Below are 27,210 nucleotides of genomic sequence, written 5' to 3' on the forward strand. Positions count from 1 at the left end.
TATGGGTACATCAGCTTCCAACAGATAACAATGAAGAAAAACATAGAAGCAGGGGCTACTGCATATCTTGAACTCAGATAGGTCTCCCACCTGGCACCAAATCCACTAACGCAATTACACCTTGACTTCCACCAGTCACATAGGAATTGCTTGCCCAATATATTGTACAAGTTGCTTCTCAGATACCCCCACCAATACAAATGGCCTTCCTCGAGAGGACAAAATTTGTAGTAGGTGTGGATAAGATGCTGATGTTTTCTAAAATCATATTCATGTTATTAACAGTGGGAATTTAGACCTACATTTACATCAACAGATAGTCGCAACAACGAGTACCAAATAAAGATGGACAAAAGCCACCAAGCCAAAGTGCACTCTTCCACTTTAGACTAGAGAAATTTCTCTAAAAGAGCTCGAATTCCACATCCTCCCCATTCGCCCTGAAATCAAGACATCTACCTTCTTTTTTCTTACGGAACACAACAGGCGTCCCAACATCATGGCCTCTTGGTGTCTCGGGTGGTGCAGCACAACGTATTAGGGCCCAATTTAATCCATCGAAAAATGGGTGCTGCTTAATCTCAGCAGCGCCTTTGACTGATCCCAGCCTATTTTCAGGCTCCTTCACTAGCAGACCTCTAATCAAATCCCTTGCATGAAAGCTCATACATGGGTTCTCAGGGAACTTCAAGCTCTGAGAAACCACATTGGCTAATGTTTCTTCATTTCCAGGTCCCTTGAAGGGTGTTCTACCAAAAAGTAATTCATATAGCAAGATCCCAAAGGTCCACCAATCCACAGCACTTCCATGTCCATCTCCTCTAATGATCTCGGGAGCTAGGTATTCATGAGTCCCGACAAAGGAGTTGGAGCGTGCATCAGTGGGTTCCACCACAAGTTGCGGAAGTGGTCTTACCTGCCCACTCACTTCAGATTTTAGTTTTCGTGTCTTCGCTTCTGTGGAAGATACTAAACGGGGTGTGAAGCAAGAAACTTGAACCCAAGATGGCTGAAGACAAAGTGGGTCAATGCAGCTATTTTCAGCGCATGGTCCGGAGAGCTTCTTTTCAGACTCTTGTGTGCCTAACGAGGCAGATCTGAGAAGGATCGGGCTTACAGAGCATCTGAGAGACAAGTCAAAATCAGAGAGCATAATGTGACCGTCCTCACGAACCAGAATATTTTCTGGTTTGAGATCACGGTAGATCACACCCAACATGTGTAGGTATTCCAAAGCAAGGAGCACTTCTGCAACATAGAACCTGCAATAACCATCATTAAGAATGAGTTTGTATCTTTAAAGGCAACATGTAGCAAAGTTAGTGAACATTAATGGCATGCCTGAATCCAGAATGGACAACAGAAACTCTATTAAAACATTGATTAATCACCAGAGCAAGAATAATGCTGGGACTGGAATTTCTATGGTGCATGGTCAGATTTTAAGCGGATATATCATTCAAATTTTGACTTAAGAGCTTTGTGAAGCAACAATGCTACTTCTGTCTGAAAGCCAATCTGAATTCTATACTCTAGTCTCATGAAAACATAACCTATCAAAGGAAAGTTAATCCAAGAAATTATGTTAGCATTTTCTGGGCAGCATGCTCTTTTATATGTACAGAAATACGATGATTGAAAAGCAGTTGTATAACAGTGCTCCATGTATGTACCTCAAAAAGTAGCAGAAAACTATTCATGATGCTTTTAACAGTTGTTTGGATGGAAGTTCGCCTCCAACACATCAAATAATGGTTCATTACAAAGTGATTTTCTTTATCCAACTAATGCCTCACTTTAAAGGAGTCTTGTCAAGTCTGTTTCACTAATCTTGTGGAAGAAAGTAAATTAAGCAGAGTGAACCAATCTTAATTGAACTTAATGCTATAGAAATTATATTGTATGCCTCATCAATTGCTTAGGTTCTCATAACAGTCTATTCCAGTTGCTTCTTGACATGGTTTGGATGAAACTAGAATGATGGATAGCTAAGTCTGTTTTCCTGACAAAACATGATGTAAAATGTACAAGCAGGTTATATACCTAGCGGCTGGTTCAGAAAAACTCCTGCAGGGTTGCTTCTGTCGAAGAACATGCAGGTCGCCACCTGGACAATACTCCATAACTAAACATGAGAGGTTATCCGTTGTAAAATAAGCATAGAGGGTTGGAAGGAAAGGATGATCCAGCATTTGCAATATTTCTCTTTCAGTTTGTGCTCTCAGCATCTTTTTCCTGCTAACCAGGAAATCAATATCCATGACCTTCAATGCAAACAAACACTCCGAACCAACCAGCTCGGCAAGATAAACTGTTCCAATATCACCACAACCAAGTCGTTTGAGGAGCTTAAAATTCTTCAAACCTAAGCTTCCATGTTGAATTAAGTTCTGACGGATGGCCACCCATCTCACATCCTTTGACATGTGAGGTCTACAGCCTTTCACACTAGCACCACTCTGATGGCTCTCCTCACTGATGCTAGTGCTGCTACTATAATCCCCAATGCTGCTTTTCGAACTATGAGAGCACTCTCCTTTTTCTCTTGATCTAGAGAATTCACTTGCTTTAACACTGACGACTCTACTGCTGCCATGGATATTCGGGGTCGAAAAGGTTTTGTTGGTACCACTATCAATGCTGGCCTTATCAATTAATGCGGCAGGATTCACAGTGCTCGATGCAGGAGCAAGAGGAGCCTTAGGGCGACATGACTTGGTTGTAGGCGTAGTACATGGAGGTGTGACAGGTTCCTTATGACGGCATGATTTGGTTGTAGGTGTGGTACATGCAGGACTGACAGGTTCCTTATGACGGCATGATTTGGTTGTAGGTGTGGTACATGCAGGACTGACAGATTCCTTCGGACAACATGATCTGGTTGTAGGCAGAGTCACACCACTTTTGTTTACTTCACTATGCTTGGTGGAACCAGTGGTTGCTGAAGCTGGCTCAGGCTTTCCTTTCTTTTTGGTGGTCATGTTCTTATTTACTGGCTTGGTTAAACATGGCTTCTCGATAGCCTTGCTTGATGCAGCAACTGCCTGTGAGGTAGATATGGATGCTTTAGAAACTGATTTTCCCTTCTTTCCTATCTCGACTGCAGCTGATTGACTTTCACAGGATTCTTCCGATGTAGGCTTAATTATATCTTGAATTCTGATCCTAGTTACCTTGGGTGTATTGGGAACTGCAGATAGAAGAGATGAAACAGCACCCCGATCACATGACTCGGAATTTTGCCCTTGACCAAATCCATTTGTCTTTTTTGAAGAATCTGCTGAGGCCTTTTCAGGCATGATGGATATTTCGACCAAATTTGTCTTTTCTCCATTTAGAGGAAAACCAGAGTCACTTGATTGAACCACGACAGATGCATAAAGCCTCTTAATTGTTCCAGCTTCGGAGGTCCTAGATAAGCTAACTGGCTTTGATAGCCTCTTCATAGCAGCCATCTCTGATGCCTGGGAAATGCATAGCCTTCTTAAAGACTGTTTTAAAGTGACAGATTCTGATATTCCTATGCCTGACGGTCGAGATCCTCCAACTTTGACTGGCTTCTTCAGGGCATTCTTTCGCATCAAGTCAACCCCTGGCTGACAAGAGGGACCAAGAACCCCAGATGAGGCCCTGAGATCAATCGCCCTCAAAAGTCGATCAAGGTCATCTTCTACATCCTGGCACTTACCATCTTGTACACTAGGTTTGAGCTTAATACGTAGTGTCTTAGATCCACCAAAGTAATTATCCAAATTTGGTTCTTCATTTGATTCAACAATCTCAGAAGTACCACCAGAGGAACCCATTTCTAGGTGATGGTTTAATGAGACGTGAGAAATCTACCTCAATGTCGAGATCAGAGATTAAATGACTAACCCATCTCTTAGAAAGACATCAGAAGGGAATGAAGCAGTAATATGAAACACCAAGCTCATCTTTATAGATTCCATAATTGTACATATTGTTATACTTAAAGAACCTGATCAACGTCTTCCATGAATTACTGCTGATCATGATCCTGCAAATAGATTAAGCTACATCATACAATAGAAGAAAAAAAAACAAAGAAGAGAGTATTTGTAGACCCGATGCAAGGTTTATGTTACACCCATTAAATATTTCTTAAACATGAAAAGCAGAAAACCCAAAAGCACAACTTCAAAAAAAAAAAAAGCAGTTATAAGCTATTCCACTAAACAACATCATGGTTTTCAGATATCTTAGAATAGAGCATGACACATGCTGGGTATTCGAACCAGACCCTACAATATCAAAATTTTACTCATAACAATTGTCTATAAAACTGCAAATAAACCATCTTCCTTCTCCACCATGTGAAATCTGTAACCATAGACAGAACTCAAGTTCACAATGGACGTCCCAAATTACTCTCAAGAAAAGCATCAGGTAGCACCAAAATAAGGAAAATTAAAAGAAAAATAATCAGTCATTTAAAGAAAACCACAGTCCATCCCTTCCTGCTGCAGCACACTGAACCAAAACGTAGAAAAGATAAAATAGGATCGAATTGCAAAAAACCCAAGAAAGATGTAAGAAGCATCAGAGCCGATTAGCCACACGCGTTGTCATCAAATAGTGTAGAAAAAGATCGGCAAAAGAAGAGGCGTAAGTCCAGTGAGAAACCGATTGGTGAAAACCAGTATACAGACAAAATAGGAAAAAGTTCCGGAAAAACCAAGAAAGAATCAAGAAGAACTAGCGCCGATTAGCCGAACGCATAGTCATCAAATAGAGCAGAAAAAGAAGGCAAAAGAAGAGACATCATCCCAGTGAGAAATCGATCGGTCAAAACTAGTATGCAGACAAGATAGGAACCAATTCCAAAATGACCAAGAAAGATTCAAGAAGAATTAGCGCGGATTAGCCACACGCATGGTCATCAAATCCAGCGCAAAAAGATGGCAAAAGAAGAGACGCCAGCCCGGTGCGAAATCGATTGGTGAAAACTGGTGTACAAACAAATATGAACAAATTCCAGAAAAGCCAAAGAAGATTCAAGAAGAATTAGTGCCGATTAGCCACACGCATTGTCATCAAATCGAGTAGAAAAGGACAACAAAATAAGAGACATCAGTACAGTGAGAAATCGATTCGTGAAAACTAGTATCCGGACAAAATGGGACAAAAAATTCAAGAAAGACCAAGAACGGCTCAAGAAGAAGTGGCGCAGATTAGCCACAAGCATTGTCATCAAATCGAGCAGAGAAGCACGGCAAAAGAAGACACAACAGCCCAGTGAGAAATCGACGGGTGAATACTAGTAAGAAGCTCAAAAACGTAACCAAATAAGAGGAAGACGAAGAAAAAGAAGACGTACCGCGAACCAGCCCACCACCAACGCCAGCACAGATCCGGATCGAACAACCAAATCGTAGATCCGACTCAAGAACCACCAAGAAGAGTCTAGGATCGCGACCGTAGATAACGAATCGAAAGATACCTCACCAGGGCTAGGGTTTTCGAACGCGAGAGAGGAGAGAGAGAGAGAGGATGGGAGTAGCGGCAGGAGTGAAATGCTCATCACGAGGAGGTGCACATCGCTCTGAATGATAGGAAAAGAACAAAATAATGATAATTAATAATAAACGAAAAGAAAGAAACCAAATATTACCGAATTCTTTATTAGATCATTTAATTTCTCCCACTTCTTTTCCAAATTAATTTTTCATTTACGATAAATAAATAAATAAGAAAAGTCAAGTGCTAAAAATTAAATTAAAGACACGGAAAAGAAAATAAAACTCGGGGAAATAATCAGACGCGTCAGCAGAAAAGACGCGGCTCCTTCTTTGAGATGGACCCCGCCGTGGGTCCACCTGAGTTCGGTGCATCGGTGGAGTATCCCAGATGACAAAACAAGGCCTGTCATTTCACCAAATTACCCACCCTCTCAAATCTGAAGCTTATCCAATTCATTATTTGCTTCCTAATAGTCAAAATCCATTTTGATCAAACAGATCTTACAGTTTTAATTATCCTGCATTAATATTAAAGAATAAATTGTTGGATAAGATTGAAGTTAGTGAGGCTACACAAATTTAATGCAGTTTACCTGAGGTCCCCATGCACACAGTAAGTACAGTATCAGGATCTCTGAGTTCAAATTATATTGCACATGATCCAACCCAATTCATTGGATTCCCTACCAGTTAAACCTATGTACTTGCACTACTGGTTTTTCATACCACAAAGTCATCCCTCAGGAAAAGGGTTGATTAATGCATATGTGACTTCATTTTTCTTGGCATTTCAAACTCACTGATTCTTACACTGAAGGAGCTGAAGAACATAATGGAACAGAGCTTGCAGATCTGTACCTCCAAACATTAAATTACCATGCTTTTCGAACCTCTTTTAAAAGTCTGGATCATTGGGATCTTTGCTTTCTACCGTGTGTAGGCCAACAGGGTTGGCTGCAATTACTCTGCAAGATGGAGGGCTTTGCAAGATGCAAATGAGATGCATGCCACCTTGTACTAAATAAAAGGAGGAGTTAATCATTTGAGCATACCAGAAGCTACTCACTGGTGGGAGATGAATGGAGACAGGAACAGAATACATCAAAGTAGCATATGTGTTGTTCCCTGGCTTATCTTTGCCTGAAAAGGATAGTTTGGGCAAGGATTCAATCACTTGACAGATAAAACCCATGTATCATCAACTAAAACCTAATGGTTCCAAAAGCAGACAATGATAGAACAGAATCAAGTGGACATTACATAATGATAATGATGGTAATCTGATAACTTAGCTGAATGGCTATGGTGATTCTTCTTTTAGGCTGCAGAATGGCACCGACAGAAAGCTTCAGGTAGTGTTCAAATGACAAGATTCAAACTAGTTAGACAATTCTGAGAGAAGAAAGAGGTGATGTTTGTTAAATAGGATTAGGACCATAGTAAACTAGCTTAAGCACTAGAATAGAAGTACTAGCATAGCTTAAGTACATCTCTTCTGGTGCTAAAAGCTTTCTTGAGTGCTAAAAGAATGTAGAGAACAGAAAGAATATGTATTTGAAGTACTTGCCATTTAAGTGTAACATGCAGAAGAACTTTTGTTTCGACTAACTAATTATTGCTTCCACCATATCATCAAGGAATCACAAACTAAACAAATAGGCATGGTTAGCAGAAGTTGTTAGAGCATTGGAAGCTTATATTGCATCTGAAGACCAATTATGTTTGCCAGTGCTTATTTGCAATAGGCAAACTCAAAAAATAGATTGGAGAAACATGTTTACTATATACTTACATTTTAGCTTCTACTTCTCACACTTCCAAAACCTGGTTTTTCATCTGAGAGATCAATTTTTTTCTTCTAAAGAGAATGAGTTTTCTCTTTACCTATATATTCATTTATAAACCTAAATTCAGGTTTACAAATCAGATCAAGAAACAATACTTCCATAGAAATATTAATTGATTGATCTTCCCATATTAATCTACAATACAAGTGCATTCTCACCTTTGTTACTAATTTCTATTAAGAACATTATAAATTAAGCTCTATCTTATGTATGAATAATTAATTCATCTAGAACCTAATGGAAGGGCCCTCTTACTGTAGTTGAACACTTGACTTCAATCTTATGCCTCCATTAAGCTTTCTCCTCTTATGTAATTTAATCATATTTTATATATTCTACTAGCAAAGAATGAAGACCATGCCAAACACATCTATCGTCATCTCATTACTTTTGGAAGTCCTTTGTCATGATATTTTAATACGTACCTTAAAGCCTCCTGTCAAACTTTTACAGCCCATTGGGAGAATAGCCGATCTCCAATAGAAGAAAACTAAGCAGTCAAGGCGTGCTGTCTCCCAATGATAAGCTGCCACTTCTTCCGAGTGTCGGGACACAAAGTCTTCGCCATCCCCGTACTTGTAGTAGACAACCCACAGCAACTGTTCTTGCTGACCTCCTCATTTGCTAGTCGAACGCAAGCAATCCACCAGCTCAAGAGCTCGTCAATTTCAATCTCCTCCTCCTCGTTTCCTCACTTGTACCAGCCGCCCATGTTTCCAGCAGGACAAGCTTCGATCAACTCCTCTTTGACCGTCGCCTCCTGATTTCTGGATACAGCTCAAGGAAGCAAGTCATTTTATCGAGCAGGTAGCGTGCGTCTGCTAAATCATCAGCCCGTGGCCGACATGCCTCCCCTGTACGTCTTCGAAGACCACCACACCCCCCCTTTTCCGAGCCAGAAACTTCCAGGAGGAGAAGTAGGGCAATTCTGTACAGTGGTCTCTGTTCCCACACTCGTTTCTTTCTTGGCTCTTCAACCAATATATCCGCATGCTACGCCGTCAGCTCTCAAGTCATCGCCGTGCCATTGTCCTTGGAATAGCTTCCTTGTGCCCGTTTACTGAGCATGAAGACAAGCGAATTAGGAATCATTGTACCATTTCCTTGACGCAGTCGCTATCGCTCTCGACTCCAGCTCAACACTCACTAATACGTGCAAGGCGCCGTGGTCCTAATGAGAGCAACCGATCGGCGCAGGTATCCATCCGCTAGATTTCAAGCAAGTCTGATGGAAATATTAATCACTAGATTTCAAGCAAGACTTTACTGCTCGTTCCAATCTGCAATGTCTTACTTCCTTCTTCGAGATTTAAAAGCTACTACCTCGAGGATAGATCAAAATTGAGAGACCAGCTCCAGCGATGTTATTGAGAGACCAGCTACCGTCAATGGAAATCTATGAGACAAGCATACTAAAGATTTCCAAAGACATCCAGGGAGATCACAAGAAACGTAGACCGATTTCTTGCTGATCCGATAGATCAAAATTGCCCAAATCATAGATCAAAGAGGATATGATAATCTTCAAATTTATTGAAAAGTAATAAACCTCTACATCATTTCATCTTTCTAGCATCCTGACTTTGTCTGACAGAAGGTGTACTACCATCAATCTAAGTTTGAATATTTGAGTCAGGATTCTAATTAAAACTTGCATAAAAAAGAGAAAAAAAATTGCTAGCTCATAAATATTCTAATCACAGAGGAAGCCTTTTTCTGCATTGAACACTGACATGCTTCAATTCACTTCTGCCATATCTTTTGAGCAGGGAGGCAGGCAGTGAACTGCCTTGCAACTTCAAATTTTGTTCTCATTAACTCTGGCAGGCCATCCCCTGTTCCCTTTATCACTTCGATTCCCCAACAGCATGCTAACTTTCCTTTGTGGATCTTACAATAGAGACCAACATCAAGTTGAACAGTTGTTCGCAATTTAATGATTAGATTACTGAACCATTTTCATATCCTATCCATATAGCAAGCATCTGATTCTATGCAAATATATGAAAGTAAAACTTATTTATCTACAGAATAAGAAGAAAAAAGATCACTTGCGGAAGATATGGTATTTCAGAAATCTTCCTTAAAAACAACAGGACATTGTGGGTGAGAATCAAACAGCAGCGATCAAAAGAGAAGATCCTAGTGATACGGCATTTCCAGTACTTTCTGCAATGCCTGATATACATCCAGAAAAAAAAGGGAGGGAGGAAGGAAAGAAGATGATGGTACAGACAGAAAATACATGATTGAGAAAGTCAGCCAGTTACAGATAACTTCAATACTTACAAGCATACGAAACTTCAGTCTGGAATGATTAGCCAAGCATGTTGACTTAGGGCCTTTATTCATTGATCCTGGTACAAGAAAGATCAACCAAAGCTCTTCTGGCATGGACAAACTGACCTGGGTGGAGATCAGTTCAAGGTTATATATTCCAAGAAACATAACAAGTATAAGGCAAATACCTACTACCTAGCATCCCTGATGGACCTGCACTCTCAGGTTTTCAACTTTTGGGTTTAAGTAGAGTACACATGCATAAATGTTTTGAACACTCACAAATAAGAAACAAGACTAAGAGTTCCAATGGTTCTTTATCAGAAAAGAGATCTTCGATAGGGTATTTGATAATGACCACCACTTATAATTGAATGCCACGATAACAGGGCAAAACTGTATGGTGTTTCTCACCATGATGACCATGACAAAGAGGTTAACAATGATGATATATCTGCAACTTTTTCCTCCCTTCTGGTACATACTAAGAATGTACAAGAACCTTAAGATCTTCAAAACAACACTCGCATATAAGCTATGTGTTATGAGTGAGGTGATTGGAGAACTAGGAGACGAGGAAGAGAACAGCATTTGAAAGCTTCCCAGGCTATGCAAAAATAACATTGCAACTAGTCTTCAATAGATACATTTGAAGTGTTTCCTCTATAGCTGAAATCTATACATTTTTCAGCAGTCTCCAAAAAATCTTGAACAAATACAACGGCAAGGGACATAGAACCTCAGCTACTAACACAGACTCCATGGAAGAGAAACACCAAAAAACCAGAAAATGACTCTTGAGTGAATATTTTGGGAAGAAAATTATATACTAGCCCTTAACATGTTAAGATTGCTATTGGTATTGCTGGCTTATACCCATTCTTCCTATTTGTAAAGAGAAGGATATCCTCTTCTTGCATAGTTCTTCCAGCCTTCAGTTGAGAGTTTTCTGCTATGATTACTGAAGTGACTAAAAGAGTTTGTATACAGTGATTCAAAATTTTGGCATTTATTTAAAACTTCAAGATTTTGTGTGATTGGACTTCCATCTTTCTTCATAGATCATACTGACAACTGAGTCTTTCCAATGCAAGAAAACTCTCCTCTTTCGCCTCATATCTATCTAGATGATAAAATGCTTCTTAATGTTGTAAACTAATCATAGCAAGCAGATACCTATTCACTCTCTAGAATGTAATACATAGTATATATACCATAATCTGGTGGATTTCTTTCAGTCTCTTGGGAAGAGATTACAACTTTTGCATTTCATATACAGTTCGCAGCACATCTAAATAAGCCACCTTAGAGCTTTTAGTCCATGATAGTGAACTAGGATTTTTTTCCTCTCAAAAGCTTCTTCTCCCTCCTAATCTTTAATTCTCTAAAACGATCCTCACTTGGCATTAAATTCAACTTCATGTATGATTTCAACAATAGAATAAAAATTAATAAAAAAGGTCATGAAAGAAGATCAACACGATATGCTAGTTGATCTTGTTGACAAAACAATATACCGGACGGAGATAGACTACGTATATCATCATCTCATACACTTGATTCAAGCCTTTCGAGCAAAATTTAATACAATTAGAATTAGTCAGTAAGTTAAAGTAAATTTCTTCTCCTTCCAGTTAATTATTATTGGGACATAATTGCAAGTAATGCCTAGGATACTAAAAGCATTTGCAATTGTATGGATATTATGATTTATACGAGGAAACCTCTCCATGTACTTATCTGTTTTGCTATACTATTAGCTGCTGACTGGTGGACCAACCAAGATATTTATTCCATTATCATGCGGGATCATTTCTGTTCTTATGTCTCCACTAGGCAAGCAGGCAAGCAATGAGTCATTGGTAAAGATGTCGATATTAGCATCTTTGATATCCAGTGATCATATATAGGGTAAGTGCGAAGAAGACATCTCTAATATCCAGTAATATTAGCACATTGGACACTCTAGTAAACATCTTTTTAACAAAGAACCTCATCAAATTAAATAAAAAATGAGCTGAAGTAACACTGATAATGATTAAACAAAAGAGAAAGATTAGTAACACAAAGCAAGCTTCAGTCATTTCTCATAGGAAATTAGGGTGAGAATTTGAATGAGTGTAGGTGATATCAGTCTGTGAAGATACGAATGCCCCCTAAAATGAACATTGATAGCTTCCAAATAACTACCATGGTGAATGGGAAAACTAATATTAACCTTGTGATACTTGGCATAGAACACTTTCCTAACTAATCGGAGCTAAATGAACTATATAAGGTCTAATTCATCTCAAACCAGATCAAAAGAAACGAGCTACATATTTAAGTTTCATTTATCAACAATTGCATACTTGGATATACAACAAGTTAACATAAAATTCCTTTTTCTTCATGTTCATTACTCTTCAACAAGAAAAAACTCACAAGTTGAAAACACAAATCACATATTGTGGTTCTATAAAGAACGGTTAAGATCAAAAGCTTAATATTACATGCTCCAATTAAGTAAACATCCTATCTCAAACAAATGCCACAACCTCACCTTGGACTGCGGTAGGCTGAGGCCACAACCAGCTGTATCTGTTCATCAACTGGATATTCTGGCTCCAAGATTCAGCTGCTCTTTGACTTCCAGGGGTCTCGTTGTCTGCCTCTTGATCCTCTTGATGTTGGAGCTCGCTAGGCCCCTGTGAGCAAACCCATAAATCCGCAGTATTTGGTTATCTGCGAAATTAAATGCCCTCTCCATGCTACCGAGGCACCTCTCCACCGGGTAATCTCCGTAGCTCCCACAAGGCTTGCAACCCACGAAATGCGTAACGAAAGGCCACCTTTCGTCGCCCAGTCCGGGGTGGTACTTCTCCATCATCTCCTCATAGCGATCCACAAGGCCTGCCCAGTAGCCGTGGAGGTAGTACGAGTTCTCGATGAACACCTTGTTGCCCCACTTGTCCTGCTGCGAGAGCAAGAGGTAGATGAGGGCAGACTGGTCGTCGGCCTCGAAAGCCGGCCGGCCCTTGAGGTTGGCGGTGAGGATCTTGCCGGCCTCGTCGCGGACGGGGCCCTTGGGACCCATCGGCGCCCACGCATCGAGGAGATCGAGTGACCACTGGCAGTTGCGGAGAAGGAAGCTACCGGTGTTAAGGCCGATCCAGGAGTGCTGGTCAAAGATGAGGTCCGGGTAGCCGTGAACGACGAGGTTGTGGGCGTCATAGCGAGGCAGTGGGATCTCGAACGCCATGTCGGTGAAGAGGGCGTCGCTGTCCATCCACCAGATCCACTCGACCTCAGGATGAGAGAGCATGAGACGGCGGATCAGGGGTAGCTTGGCCCAGTAACCAGCAAGCTCGCGGTCGAGGTGGGCCATGTTGTAGACGATCTCGATCCCGTGGAGGCGGCAGTAGTCGATCTTGTTCTTGATGGCCTTGAGGAGGTAGTGGTCACCGGTGGCGTTGTCGCAAGGGTTGGGCGGCGACCCGGTGACGAGGAGGATGCGTGGCTTGCCGCCTTCGACCAGGTTGGGGAAGCCGGGGTTCTCGCTCAGCCACCGCCGCCGCTGGGAGTCCCAGTCGGAGATCTTGGGCCCGAGGGTGTAATTGGCAACGACGGCAGAGGTAATGTCAGTGGCATTACCGCCGCCGTCGCGAGTGGCAGTGGTGGAATTGAGGGAGCGGAATTGTTGTCGCTGGTCGTCATCGTCAGGGTCGGCATCAGAGCGGATCTCGCGGAGGATGCGGTCGATGTCCTCGATGACCCTCTGGTCGGCGGCTTCGGAGGCATCGCCGCCGGCGCCGGCGAGGCTGCCAATGCCGATGGTGCCACGGAGGACGAGGATGGTGACAAAGCCGCAGAGGACGGTGATCTTAAGGTTGTTGAAGGCCTTCTGGATCTTGCGGCCACGGGGGAGGCGGCCCGATCTAGAAGTAGCCGGGAGACTCCCTCCACCGCTGCGCGCTGCTGCCTTCGACGCCGCTCCCTCTTGGCCCATGTCGTTCGTCTCACCCTCTCTCTCCTTGTCTTATCCTCTCTCCGCAAAACGCTTATATATCGCGGCCGACTCGAAGAAACGCCGAATGAGATCACGGAAGAGTTCCGATCAAGAATGCCGCTGCCATGTGGCGGACGATTCAGGAGACAGTAAAAAGGAGTAATCCTTGCAGCACAATCCCGGACCCCACCGTGATAACATCATTGACGTCAGCCATTTGAAGGTGGCTGCTTTCCTGTTGCCTGCCTTGAAAGAGATGGAAAATCCGACACTAATCTCGCTGTCGATACGATTCGTGATGGACGATTGACGCGAATCGCGGGTAGCGTGGGCTACGGGTTCGGGCCCGTGTCGGCAATGAAAGGCTTGGATCCAAAAACGTTGAGCCTCCATCAGCCGTTTAATTGGGCCGCAAACATCGGTAACACAAAACTGGTCAACTTGTCGGTTCTACGTCAGAGGGGGATTAATCCGTTTCGCCTAAATCCTTCATCATTTTTCACCTTAATTCTTCTTTGTTCTAACTTATTCATTGATTTAAAACAGAAGCATATAGAATAATCAATTTTTTTTGGGCGTTGACTCCTTTAAGTATTAATAAGATAGGCTCGAATTTGTGATTCCATTTCAAAATTCAAAGTTAATTGAAGATTATTTTAATTCGTTTTAAATAAAAAGTCAATCGTCACTCGCAACACAAGCATGACCATGCGCGAAGGCAACCAATGACAGAAGTCTCACCCTCATCATACCCCAACAACTACCTCTCCTCCCCTTTGTCCCGTTGGATTTATCATCTAAAATCCTTATGCGAGGAAGGAGAAAGAGAACTAATGAAAATAAAGTAAATCAATACACTAAATAATTAGAGTAGATGTTTTATTTAATTCAATTGAACCAAATAATTTTTAATTGAATCATAATCTATTCAATCAAGGTTCATCCAATCTAATTAGGCCTAGTATCTCAACCCACATATTAATAGGTCGAGTATGAGTATAGGGTATGAAGTGCTTGACATATCCCTGCCCCTGCTCCTATTTATATATATAATATAAAATGACCCTCATTCCCACTCTTATCCCCGTGCCCATCCCCACTTATTTTTGCCATTCTCACTTCATTAAGGGTGAGTCTCTGTAAGTATAATTGACATCTTCAGCATGAGGGCTATTATCGCGTAAGAAGAAGAGGGTGGGACGATTGTCGTCGCTTCCTTCCTCATGCAAGGGTTATGAGCGAAAACAAAGTGAAAAATCTATGATATGAAAAATATAGTAAAGTATATAATAAAGAAAATACATATATTTCTTAGATGATAAGGGTTAATTCGATTGAGAATAGAGAGAAAAATCGATGACAGAAAAAAAAAATCACCCACAATAGCATAATCAATAGTAAGAAGGTAAGATTGAATAATAATTAAGCTACGTGGACATCAATAAAAAATAATAGTCTGATGAATATTCTGCTTCTACCCCAAAAATAACAAGATAAGTAATATTTCATCCGTATCATGAAATATTCCTCTGATTAACTTGTTATAAAAGGCTACCTAGGATATGGTAATTAAGACCATTTACTAAAATTACTCCACCCCGATCGTGTACTAGCTTAAGCATCAAAAGGACTATGTTAGAAAACACAGCCAACCTCAATCTTCGTATTGGTCGATCATAGAACAAGCATTTGAGCCCTCATTAGCTATCAAGCAAGCCACTTCTTCAATCACATTTTACTTGTTTCATGCACAGCCCTAAACCAAGTCGAGTTAATCCAAGTATTATTGATATCATCCTTATCAACCTAAGAAATCTTTCACACAAACAATGAATAAATTTTGTTGCTCCTTATCTAGCTAGTGAATTCGAATTAAAAGTGAAACAAGATCAATATGGTTGTTTCAAAATAGTTGGAATAATAGGGGCTGTCATTATTATTATCTTTATTATTGTATCCAGATATATCCAAGAAGCAAAAAGAAACACCATTTTACCCACCAAATCTATCCACATCAAACATATCAACATCAAATCTATCCATCCAAGTCATTTAGATGAACAAGAAATACAAAAAAAAAAAGGAAACGAATAGGTAGAGGTAGAGAAGGTTATCAGAAAAGCCACAGGGACTTGAGAGGATAATTCGATGCCCAAAGAGAGGGTGAGCGGGAGAGGACTATTTATAGATCGCGAAACTAATATAATTTAAACATGGTCGAGGGGTAGGCAATCGATATCGTCGATCACGAATTCACGATGGTTCTAAAGGTGAGTCCTGTGAAAGTAATAGATCTTTCTTGATCGTCGTTCTTATCAAATATGTTGTGAGTTTACACTTCTAAATCTTAATTAAAAAATATTATAAAATTTTATTCTAGAAATATTTCCTAGCAAAATTAGGATTCAAATCACCATTAGTGATTATATTTATGTGAAATTGTGAATCATTCCTAATCAAATCTATTATTATAGTTGGCTTCCTAAAATAATCCGTTGAATTGATTTCTAGTGATGGGCAACTTTTTTGTTAGATTTTATGATTATATTTATATATAACTCGTATAAAGAAAGTTTTAAATAAATTGGCATGTAAAGTATTTGATAAAATGTATGTGTGAGCCTACTGTTGGTAACAGTCATTGCAACACAGGCATTGTTACAAAGAATAAGAACATCTTATCTCATCGACTCAGCATGAGCTGAAAGGTATTGTTGGTTATCTGTACTGTGACTCCAAGGCTTTCTATCGCATAACAATACAAGGATTGATGTCATACAATACATAAACTGGCTAAAATGACTAATGCTTGAGGGAGCTGCTAGGATTTTGATGGGGGGAGGTCATCCTGGGTGAAAGGTTTACAAACTCCAGAGCTTGTACTCTGACTTCAAATGGATAATCTGCAACGCATCCAATTCTTGGACCAGCGCCGCTGCACCATTTTGAAGAAAGCTGATGACCCAACTGGTAAGAACTTGCTTTCCTCTTCGAATTGAGCCTCTCCAATATCACCTTCTTCGGCACATCGGCTTTTGGACTCTGAAGGCCACCGCATAAGGTTTGAGCACCGCTAGAAGCTTGTGAAGTCACTGATGCCTCTGCATTTGTATTCTTCTTTACTTCGGTAGGTAGAACTAGTTTTGGTGTTTTGGAAACTTTCATAGCTTCAATCATCTCTTCGAGCTGAGACCGTCTCTTTTCAACATAGTAATCATCATTTGATGACGAGGATATCTGAGGATTATGTAAGTTAAAAAGAAAAGACCAACAAGATTATTCTGAGAATTAATTGTCAATACCAGCTGGATAGTTAAAAATGAATTGTGAAAGCAGCATACCTTAGTTTCATTCAGATTAACCCCTTTTTCTCTGAGAAAGCTTAAGAAGCTGTTGAAATTCTCCTGAGTTGGTCGGTAATGCCCACTGTATGCTGAAATACACTGTAAAACGGTAAACCTTAGTTAAAAAATATTTTCTTAGCAGAAAGTAATTACTCTGTGGTAAACTCATAGGAGGATAAGGTACATCATTATAACTATGCATGACCAATCATATTTAGTTGGGTAGTGAAAAGGAAAATAAAGACGATGTTTGTTTAAAGATAATAAATAAATAGATCGCATCATACCATCAAGATAAGTTTTTAAGTGGCTTGTCATTGGCTAAATTTTAACAATGAGCTGATAATCATGTTTTTTGAGTCTTTGTGGCCTATGATGATCCTTAATGAAAGTTTTATGCATTGTATTTGAGTAAGGTTTTAGATTAGACAGCATCAAAGATGCACAGTCACATACATATAGCAGCTACTGGGTGGTCCGTGGGCGTACAGGGGCACAAACAAAAGCAAATAGGAAGTACAAGTTTTGGACAAAATGTCAACACATACAAAGAAAGATATAATTGTCTGATGTGCCATAGCCAACGAGAAAAATGCAAAGGTTTCACAAGAGTTGCTCAGAGAAAACTTGTAGGTTCATTCCAATGCTATGACATGAAACAAATTCAATTTATACCAATGTCAGAGATCATCTGCCAATAACCTGATGAAATTGTCTTTGCTATGGTGATGTTCATCTCAGTGAGTGGTGCACCAAACTAGACTTAACTGTATGCAACGTTGTCTCTTGAAAATGTAAATGATCTACAATATGATTCTTAGCAAACTGAAACTAGCTCGTGTAAGTATTTAAACAACTCCAAGAAGCAAGAGTCGAAGAAAGAAACAACACTATCATGCAGAAACCTGAATTTGCTAGCTATGACCAACTCCAACAAGCACAATGCACATGAAGAAACCAACAAAAGCATGCATCTATGACAAAATTCCTAAAGCGAACAATAACCAGAAATGGAGATTTTTCATGTAATTCATGATAAACATATTTATTCTGTTTGTGCATAAACCAAAATTAGAGAAATGGTTCAGTACAATGCAAGGTTTTCAATTTCGAATAATACCGCTTGGTGCGGGCGGTACGTACCAGTCCGTCAGTAGATCGATACACGGACCGATCGTTACCAGGCGATGTATCTATATATATATATATATATATTATTATTATTATTATTATTATTATTATTATTATTATAAAAGGCGACGTCGCCTTTCACTTCTCCCACACGGGGCGACGTCGCCTTTTATAAAAATATTTATATATAAAAAAATCTTTTATATATAAATATATATTTATATGTAAATATATAAGATTTTTTTTACTTATATATATATAGCGACATCGCCTCGTTTTTCTGTGACATCGCCCCGAATTTTTATTTTATTATATATATATATATACCGAACGGTATACCGCTCGATATACAGTATCGTACCGTACCGAGCGAATGTCGAAACTCCGGTACGGTACGATATTTTAATCCTTGGTACAATGTGAAAAAATCTTGATTGTTAAAATGTATTACCAATTCAGGAAACAAATGTTGCACACAGATAACCAAATGAATGGAGATGCAAGAATTGCCTTAAGATTAATATCATTTAAACTTCGACATCCTAGTTATTAAGTTCTGAAAAAGAATGAAGAATTTTTTAATGACTAAGTATGAATTTAGCATTCGAACTGTCTGGACAATTTAAGGTGGAAATGATTATATTAGTGATTAGGTCACAACTAGCACCAAATACAAGATACAGAAGACAAAAAAATTACCTATAGATCAAGTAGATTTTTCTGGACAAAAAGTTCAGAGCACTGGATAAAGTTAGACAAAAGTTAGAAGGAAACTAATCTAAATTTCACCATAGTCTTAAAATCAAACAGGTCTTGCGGCTAGATGTGGTATGAATACAAAACACTTCTTCCTGTACTAGTTTTTACATTCTTAAACTTGTAGTTAATCCTTTTGCAGAGAACAGGTAATGAAGCACCCTCAGAATTATATTCAAATTCAAATTATAAGCAGATTTATAATTGTAAGATCCATGTAAATAACAAAGAATTAAAGTACATATTGTATCACATGTGTTGGAGTGTGTTCGGACTGGGAAAAAGGTACTGATTTGCAAGAAAATATGAATATGCAGAATATTTATAGATGCCAGGAACATTATTGTAAAATTTTGCTACCTTCAGTATCCCATTTTCTGCAGTGAATCTTCCAGCTGCTATAGTGGCTCCTCCGGCCAGAAAGCTGGAATGGTGAAAGATTCCTTTCTTTTTCTGCATTAGTTCAAAGAGCAAGTTATTGACTTGGAAGGGTCAACCAGAAGAATAACACAACCTTCTTAATCACGGTAAATCAACTATCTATGCAGGAAAACTCGTGGAGTTTGATAATTTACCTGGCCAGCATACAGTCTCCGGGATGTGCTCATGACAAAAATCCATTTTGTTTCTTTGGTTCCTGAGGTGGTATCAAGAAGCACTCCAGAAAGTTTGTGGACAATTTTACCATCCAGTGGGATATATTCATATTGCTCTCGTTCTTGCTGAAAAAAGTTGAAACAGTTCACAATTTAGAGTTGGCACTGCAGATAATAGAAAAAGTAGCTGAAAGTATTTTTAGCATGCCTGTGCCAACAATTGGGACTTTGAAACTTGGTTGTTATGTTTTCCACTGTAAATAATACAGTAGTTCTTGGCAGCCTTTCCCAAAAAAGTGGCATATTTTAAGATATAGAATCATTTTAATATGGTTGAAGCACTTTACTCCAGGGGTGATGCATCTTTACAATTCTTCAGAAGATTGTGTATGTCATCTTCTAAAATTGGAGAAGCATCCTTGCCATTTGTTATCTACAGAAGGAGATTCAGCTTTCATCAACTTACTCATCTACCAGGAGGAGGAAATACTAAAGCGCTTTTGGGTTCACTAATTTGTGTATGACTCATTTTAGGATATCATATTGCATCAATCTTATATGGAGACCAGCTTTCTATCGCCTTCAGAAGAAAATGCATTTTAGTTTAACTTAATTATTTCAGGGGTCCAAACAGATGCCTAAAAGGAAAAAGATCTTACAGGACCAAGATACTTGACACATTGTTTCCGAAGTAATGATCTTGGACGATCTATAAGGTCCAAATCTCTGCCATCACCAATGTCCAACCTGCATATGTGTCAAACAAAATTATATTTAATAAAACAATAGAATAAATAGTTCAGCATTTTACTAAATAAAGTAGGTCATTGGTGGAATCTATCTCCAAAATTGATCATTTAACCAGGTTTACAGATAGTTCAAAAGAATAAAGAATGCCACTTGATCTCTAAAAAAGAATTCCAGGGGCTTTGTTCTCCAGACCATCTGAATTTAAAGAAATGCTGGACATGCAGTATATGTTCAATGAATACATTTCTGCATAATGCAAATAGTCCCGTTTAAATCACATTTCTACTTACCAGACTATACCAAGGTAAATCTTCTTTTATTCTAAGAAGGAAGAGGATCTGTGACAGATACATTTCAGATCCATCCTTCATCGCTGACAGATTTTGCAGAAAAAAAGTTGCGAGGAATTCAAGCACCAGCCAAGGCAAAGTCTAAAGCTTCTGGGGCTCTCTTTTCTGAACTATGTAGTAGAATGATGATGGTTTTGATGCCTACCAGTAGAAGAAGGGCTCGCCAGCTTCACTTTTACACCATTCTTCATAGTAAAAGTGCAAGTTATGCCCATATCGATGTCTTGGATCAATCTAAAATGCAAAAATTAGATAGATTGGTGAATAACTAACCAATTTTCATATCCAGGATAGAAGCATAACTTTCAGGATTCTATATTAATTTAGGAAGAAAAAATTCAAAACCAGACAAAATATTGATGAATTAAAGTGAAAGTACAACAAAGGTCAAACTTAATTATAATCTAGGAGACTTAATATAAATACCAGCTAAGGTCACAAGTGACACGTTATTTAGCTCTTTTTCACTCAGGAAGCAGAAAGACAAATTTTGACTTTACTGACCGTCTGCATGACTACAAATGTAAATGCCAGTCTACACCAAACAAGAACAGTAAAAGAGAAAAAGCAGAGGGAACTTTTCATGTACGTACGGCTTCAATCCAGTGCTGAAAAGCCAGTTTCAGAGCTTTGGCGTTCTTGGATAATCCTCGACCAACCTGCAAGCAACCAAAATATACCAATCCTTCATCATCTTGGTTTCTCGTAATTGCATTATAAATCGAAAATCTTGATTTAAATGTCTCTGATTGCTTCAAACAAATAATAGAAAGAAAGGGAGAAAAAAAAAAAGCAAGAGGAAGAACAAGCCTTGGAAGCATTCAAGCTAATCCGATTCCACCGCGAGATCGCCGTCTCGGGTTTCATGTGATCGAAGAACGACACCGTGCTGCGGTTGAGACGAGCGAAGTCTATCGCCTGCCACCTTCCCAAATTTCCCAAGCACATAAAATGAAATTAGCATCCAAAGATCAAACACAATAAGAAGGAGGAAGAAGAGAACGGAAGAATCTCGACACCCACCAGAGCTCCTCGGCCACGACGGCGGAGTCCGCTAACCTGCGGCGGGTGCGGTAGCTCCTGTACACCTTCTGAAGCCTCGTCGCCGCCGTCGACTCCGGCGGGTTCGGAGAGAGGACGTCCTCCGGGAAGAGCAAACCATCATCGCCCGTTTCCATCCGGAGGCCCTCACGAGTTTCTTCCGAGGACGGAGGCGCCGCGGGGCGGAACTGCGCCGGGGCGTAATCCGGGCTGGATTGGGGAGGATCGAGGTCCATGGAGAGCGGGAATGCGGGCGGAGAGTGATCGAAGCTACCGCGGATGAGCGGAACTACCTCCACCTCCATCGATCGGTTTACTGCGACAGCCTCTGGCGATGAGCATGTTTAATAGGTTTCTGATGCTTGTGCCGGTCCTCCAACTTTTCGCTATTAATACACACAAGAAAACGAGGAGTGAGAGCGAGAGCGAGAGACAAGCCGGTCCACCAGCCGCCACCAACGCATGTAGGCGTGGGCGTCGGCGGCGGCGGCAAGGTTACAATCAAAGCCGACACGATCCACCGCATCTCCAACGCTAGCAAGAGGTTTCATCGATTTGATCGCTGCACGTTAGTTGATCTTTTCCCTTGTCACAATCAAACCCACTGTTGTTTCAATTATTGCAATGAAGGGCTATTTATAGATTTTTTTTATAATTAATTATGTTTTATAATTTTAAAATTTATATGAATATTTTTTATACTTAAGAAAATAATCTTTATATAAGATTAATAAAATAATTTTATAAAAATAAACAATAATTAATTAGATATTTCACTTTCGAAAGATGTCAACGCAACTTTTGAAAGTATAAAAATCGAAATATTAAAGTTATCTAATTATAAAAAAAAAATCTATAATTAATCCTACTATAATGGATGATTTTTTAAATAATTATAATATTAATTGAAAGAGATACAAAGAGCTTTAGAATTGAATATTTACGTCAAGAAGCTAAAATGAAAAGGTTAATATGGAGGTAGATTTGTGATTAGAATTGAATACGGAGGGCATTAGTTCATCTCTTCTTCTATTCTTTTATTTATGACTAAAACTTCTAATTAAAATCATATCTAATGATCCAATCACCTCCGCAAGCAAAGTCAAGAAAACAGGAAGAGAATCGATTAATAGCAGTTCAACGATTTAAACGTGAGCCCCTCGAGCGAGCCTCACGCCGGACTTCCGCGGTGAGTTCGTTCATTGCTCCATTCCCAACAACACCCTAAAGCTTTGTGGTCGGAAGAAGACGGTGTTCAGCTCTCAACGTTTAGCACCTGCGTCACTTGATCACCCAAGCGAGGAAAACCACACGCATCTCGCTTCATGTTGGACCACGAAAAAGATTCCAGATCGTTGCAGAGACCACGTCGAAGCTTTCGAGCCGATCATCACCTGCTATCAGAGCGAGAGAGAGAGAGAGAGAGAGAGAGAGAGAGATGTGGAGTTAATTGTATGTGGATCTTCCACACGACACGCACGTTTTAATATATGTCGAGTTTGACTGCCATGCAGTAGAGATTCCGAAGCTTTCGATGGAGAACACACAAAACCCCATGAGCTGCTCATGCGTTTTTGCTGATCACCAGGATAAGCAATCAGACTGGAAGCTTCGTTTTTACTCTCCGCCCCTAAAGCTAACCAAGCAGACAGCAACATGAAGAGCTTGTGGAAGATTTGTGTTCTTCCTATTCTGCTTCAAGCTCGTGAGTAAATCATGGGTTTAGCTTCTCTCTCTCTCTCTCTCTCTCTCTCTCTCTCTCTCTCTCTCTCTCTCTCAAAGATATCCTTCTCAGCAATGGAGTTTGGCCACAGGAGTGGCTTTTGGTGAAGCACTCGGGTGAGCTGCTGACCTCCCATGCTTAGGAATTCATTGAAATGACACTAATTATGGAATGATTAGGAATTCATTGCAATGAAACCTGAAATCAATTTTGTTTTAAAATGGGAATGAGTTGATTGAATCCCTCAATTTTTATTTTTTAATAGTTTGCATGAATCAATCCGGTGGAATTAAATCGTGATCGGTTTTATATTTTACTCAAAATTACTTAAATAGTTTTCATTTAGATATTTCTTATTATTACTTATCGAGTGTACATACACCAATAAATAATTGGGATTGGCCTCTCCCTTCGATCATCCATTGCTCTCCACTCCTCCGCTTCCTCTCTCTTTTTCTCTTTCACCGTCCCTTTCTCTCCCTCTTGATCACTTTTCTATGGTCGATCGTTTGCGTCGAGAGTGATGCAATCTACTTTTTCATCAAGAAAAAACATCAATATTCACGTTCCAATCATCAGCATTTTGATCGTGTTGCTCACGAATCCATCACTCGATATGGTAGACCCGATTAAAAGCAAAACCAGACCTTATAGAATATTATTCAAAATCAATCCTTTCTAAAGAAATTTAATTGTATATATTGATGAACACATAAGATAATTAGAGAATATTTTATTGCTCACATAAATATTTCGAGTACATTTTCAGAATTTCTTTTTTGGGAATATTTATCACGGACCACCACCAATTCTACTTGTAGCAGGTGAGCCACCCCAATAAGTCTCCAATAATATAAATACCTTCCCTTCCACTTATCTTGGCAGCTTCTGCAGCGTACGTGAATAGGACTGCCATAGAAATATCTTTAATCCTGTCATCTCAATCATCCACTTTGATCTAAACAAAAAATCATATATACTAAAAAATTAGTTCAGGCATAATGCATAGGATGTTGGTTTTAGAGGTACCTTTGTGCGTCGCCCGGAGGATACCCGGCACAGGATTTGCGTTCGGTGGGGGTCCCGCCGTAAGTTCGCGGAGGAGGAAACCCTGCTATATGAAACATTAACCATATCAGTGTCGTTTAGAGGCAACAGGGGGGCCAAACTGTCCCCAAGCATGTTGACCCGCCTAACCCACCAGAAATTTCCGCCGAAACCAATCTGTCATATATAACTGAAACCAGTATTTCCACAAGCGTCCAACCCGAAGATGTTTATTGAGTGCCGCCAATTCGCTGAACCCAATCCCATCGCTGACTCATCCTTCTTCGCCAATAGCTCCCTCCGCCCCATAACAACCTAAACCGCCTCTCTGCCATCTCCCGCCTCCCCTCGAACGGCAACCTCTCCGAATGCGATGAAGCGTCATGGTCTCAATGGCTGGACTATGGAACCCACCGAGGAGGATACGCTGAAACCGAACTGCTTCGTGTTTGAAAGGAGGCAGCTGATATGTAAGCCTTCGTTTGGTCCTTAAACGCGCCCTCCGGATCACCCGCGGGGGAAGGTGCTCAAGTCTTCGGAAATGGTGCGGAGGACGGCGACCTCTTTAGCTCCGATGCTGAGATTTTGCCTCCGAACAGTCTTGAGGGCTACAGTGATGAGGAGCTTCATTCGCGTCCCTTTCGTCCTCCTCCTCGTGGTAACCGCATTCAGCTGGCGCTCGGTGTTTCGCCGCGGCGTCACGCAGGCGCCCTTAGTCGACGAGGACGAGTCCCTGTTCGACGTCGAGGACGCGTCCCTGCTTGACGCCGAGGCCCTCAACGCGACCCTCTACAACCTCACCGACGCTGAGGCCGGCGGGGTGGAGCTGCAGCAGGAAGTGCTGGACCTTATGGGCGGGAGACTAGAATCCGTCTACGCCGCCGGCGGGCAGTCCCACATTATCTCCATCTGGCGGAGCATGAGATACGCAGGGAGTCGGCCGGGGCTTTTGGCCCGACTCCGGTTCCCCGCTCGGCCGGAGCACCCCGATCGCGGCCGGCTGTTCCAGGAGTTCCGCTGGCGGCTCAGCGATTGGTTCCTCGACAGTCGCGGACTCCAGCCGGAGGTCATGTCGGAGCTCATAGAGCGCATCAAGCGCCCCATCGATCGGCACTACGGGTACCCGCACACCGGCCGGCCATACGCCACCTGCGCCGTGGTCGGCAACAGTGGCGTCCTACTCAAGTCCGCACACGGCCGCCTCATCGATGGCCACGACCTCGTCATCCGCCTCAACAACGCCCGCACCGCGGGCTACCAGCAGCACGTCGGCTCCAAGACCACCATCTCCTTCATCAACAGCAGCATCCTCCACTCCTGCGCCATGCGCCTGAGCTGCTACTGCAACCCGTACGGCCACTTCGTCCCCATCGTCGTCTACATTTGCCAGCCAGCCCATTTCCTCGACTACCTCATCTGCAATTCCACCCACAAGTCCTCGCTGCTCGTCACCGACGGCGGGTTCGACACCCTCTGCACCCGCATCGTCAAGTACTACTCGTTGAAGAGATTCGTCGAGGACACCGGAAAGCACCCCATGTTGTGGGGCAAGTTCCACGACGAGAAGCTGTTCCATTACTCGTCAGGGATGCAGGCCGTCATGCTTGGGTTGGGCATCTGCAAGAGGGTGAACGTCTTCGGGTTCGGCAAGTCGGTGGATGCGAACCACCACTACCACACCAACCAGACGGCGGAGCTGAACGTGCTCGATTACGCGGCGGAGTGCGATTTCTACCGCGATCTGGTCGAGCGGCCGCAGGCGATACCGTACCTGAGAATCACCAAAATTAAGGTCCCTCCTGTTGTTTTCTACCACTGAGATGCTGCAGCTAGAACAGTATTAGCACACTCAGAAAGTGAGAAAACATGAGGAGGAACAAGTTTTCTTACACTTATCTTTTCTTCTTAGATTCAGTCTTCAGAGAAATATGAGAAGCAGCAGGTCAAATGAACTGTAAATAACATGCTGATTCTTTTCTGATTAATGTTCTGAAACAGATTATGCTGCATTAGAAATGATAGAGATTAGCTTCCGTATGAACCGAGACACAATGTTCAGTTTTTGCAGCCATAACATGCTTGGATACATGCGTGATTGATGTGGGATGTGATTTTGCTCGTATCAGTGCTTCAATTTCCGGCATGAGTTGCCTGATCTAATACACTTGCAGCAGACAAGTAGTATCCGGGCTACAGATTCACGGTCCATATCATCATTACATACAACAAATTCTACATTGGTACATAGATCAATTTATTTACAGAACATTCATCAATAAACTCTATCCAACTCCCAATATAGCACGGCAGTAATATTTGGATAGAGATAAACTCTGGCCAACTCCCAAAATGATGGCAACATTTAGATCTGTGAAGTTTTCAGAACCATGGGAAAACAAGAAAAACTTGGAGCAGCTATTTCCATGCAAACATCAAAGTTATAGCTTATCACATAAAAAAAGCAATCAAAGAGGCTTCAATGACAAATTCAAAGGCTTAATTCTAGGCAACAAAACTACATGCACATTGTAAAAGGATAGTGATTACTTGACTTTAATTGCCTCCCACTCATGGACAAGTAATTGGGAGGATTATATGAACCTATACTACTAATCCTGTAAAATTGCACAACTGTACCAAATCAACAATTTCACCTATCAAAAATAACATGCCTCAGAAACAGCTTTTGATTTCTGTTATCATATCCTAAGGGATATGAAAAGATATGAAGAGCTAATGAACATTTTACCACCAAATGAACACAAAGAGTGCTGTCTCATCCTTCGGCTTGGTCTGGTACCTGTTCTTTATCGGCTCCCCACAGACAGAAATTAGTATTTAATTTAACATCACAAACATTTAAAAAATGAGATCTAT

At 40.9% G+C, this 27,210-nt stretch overlaps 4 protein-coding genes across 6 annotated transcripts; 1 reads left to right on the forward strand and 3 right to left on the reverse strand.

Moving 5' to 3' along the window:
- Window positions 1-216: 216 nt before the first annotated feature.
- LOC108951541 (serine/threonine-protein kinase D6PK-like) lies at window positions 217-8,278 on the reverse strand. 3 transcript variants are annotated; one of them, XM_065087043.1, is made up of 7 exons: window positions 7,753-8,278; window positions 6,741-6,802; window positions 6,533-6,620; window positions 6,339-6,460; window positions 5,339-5,563; window positions 2,044-4,018; window positions 217-1,262 (listed from the first exon to the last, which is right to left on the reverse strand). In XM_065087043.1, the coding sequence occupies exons 6-7, from the start codon at window positions 3,804-3,806 to the stop codon at window positions 404-406; spliced, it is 2,622 nt and encodes an 873-aa protein (XP_064943115.1). In that variant the 5' UTR covers window positions 3,807-4,018; window positions 5,339-5,563; window positions 6,339-6,460; window positions 6,533-6,620; window positions 6,741-6,802; window positions 7,753-8,278; the 3' UTR covers window positions 217-403. The 3 variants fall into 3 exon arrangements, with proteins under 3 accessions (XP_064943115.1, XP_064943114.1, XP_064943116.1); XM_065087042.1 differs by having other exon boundaries at window positions 6,741-6,826; XM_065087044.1 differs by lacking the exon at window positions 6,741-6,802.
- A 3,696-nt stretch (window positions 8,279-11,974) lies between these two features.
- On the reverse strand, window positions 11,975-13,634 carry LOC135595745 (probable glycosyltransferase 2). The gene has a single exon (XM_065087045.1). The coding sequence runs from the start codon at window positions 13,593-13,595 to the stop codon at window positions 12,195-12,197; it is 1,401 nt and encodes a 466-aa protein (XP_064943117.1). The 5' UTR covers window positions 13,596-13,634; the 3' UTR covers window positions 11,975-12,194.
- Window positions 13,635-16,233: 2,599 nt separating this feature from the next.
- Window positions 16,234-22,148, reverse strand: LOC103968349 (IQ domain-containing protein IQM3-like). Its single transcript, XM_009381513.3, has 9 exons — window positions 21,546-22,148; window positions 21,333-21,447; window positions 21,116-21,181; window positions 20,668-20,756; window positions 20,082-20,169; window positions 19,402-19,548; window positions 19,187-19,279; window positions 16,937-17,038; window positions 16,234-16,832 (listed from the first exon to the last, which is right to left on the reverse strand). Exons 1-9 carry the CDS (start codon window positions 21,866-21,868, stop codon window positions 16,398-16,400), a joined length of 1,458 nt encoding a protein of 485 aa, XP_009379788.3. The 5' UTR covers window positions 21,869-22,148; the 3' UTR covers window positions 16,234-16,397.
- Window positions 22,149-24,510: 2,362 nt separating this feature from the next.
- On the forward strand, window positions 24,511-26,400 carry LOC135595006 (sialyltransferase-like protein 1). Its single transcript, XM_065085508.1, has one exon. The coding sequence runs from the start codon at window positions 24,875-24,877 to the stop codon at window positions 26,150-26,152; it is 1,278 nt and encodes a 425-aa protein (XP_064941580.1). The 5' UTR covers window positions 24,511-24,874; the 3' UTR covers window positions 26,153-26,400.
- Window positions 26,401-27,210: the final 810 nt, after the last annotated feature.

The sequence above is a fragment of the Musa acuminata genome, chromosome BXJ1-10 (genome assembly GCF_036884655.1).
Source record: "Musa acuminata AAA Group cultivar baxijiao chromosome BXJ1-10, Cavendish_Baxijiao_AAA, whole genome shotgun sequence".
Classification (NCBI taxonomy): Eukaryota; Viridiplantae; Streptophyta; class Magnoliopsida; order Zingiberales; family Musaceae; genus Musa; species Musa acuminata.

Bases quoted from the DNA above. Each gene is read 5' to 3' on its own strand.
- LOC108951541 (XM_065087044.1), bottom strand. From the start codon at position 3,806: ATGGGTTCCTCTGGTGGTACTTCTGAGATTGTTGAATCAAATGAAGAA. The intron at 1,263-2,043 runs GTATATAACCTG...TGGTTATTGCAG, and splicing joins TTTTCTGAACCAGCCGCTAG to GTTCTATGTTGCAGAAGTGC.
- LOC135595745 (XM_065087045.1), bottom strand. From the start codon at position 13,595: ATGGGCCAAGAGGGAGCGGCGTCGAAGGCAGCAGCGCGCAGCGGTGGA.
- LOC103968349 (XM_009381513.3), bottom strand. From the start codon at position 21,868: ATGGAGGTGGAGGTAGTTCCGCTCATCCGCGGTAGCTTCGATCACTCT. The intron at 19,549-20,081 runs GTAAGATCTTTT...AACTTTTTTCAG, and splicing joins GTGTCAAGTATCTTGGTCCT to CAAGAACGAGAGCAATATGA. The intron at 16,833-16,936 runs GTATGCTGCTTT...CATAATCCTCAG, and splicing joins TTAATCTGAATGAAACTAAG to ATATCCTCGTCATCAAATGA.
- LOC135595006 (XM_065085508.1), top strand. From the start codon at position 24,875: ATGGTGCGGAGGACGGCGACCTCTTTAGCTCCGATGCTGAGATTTTGC.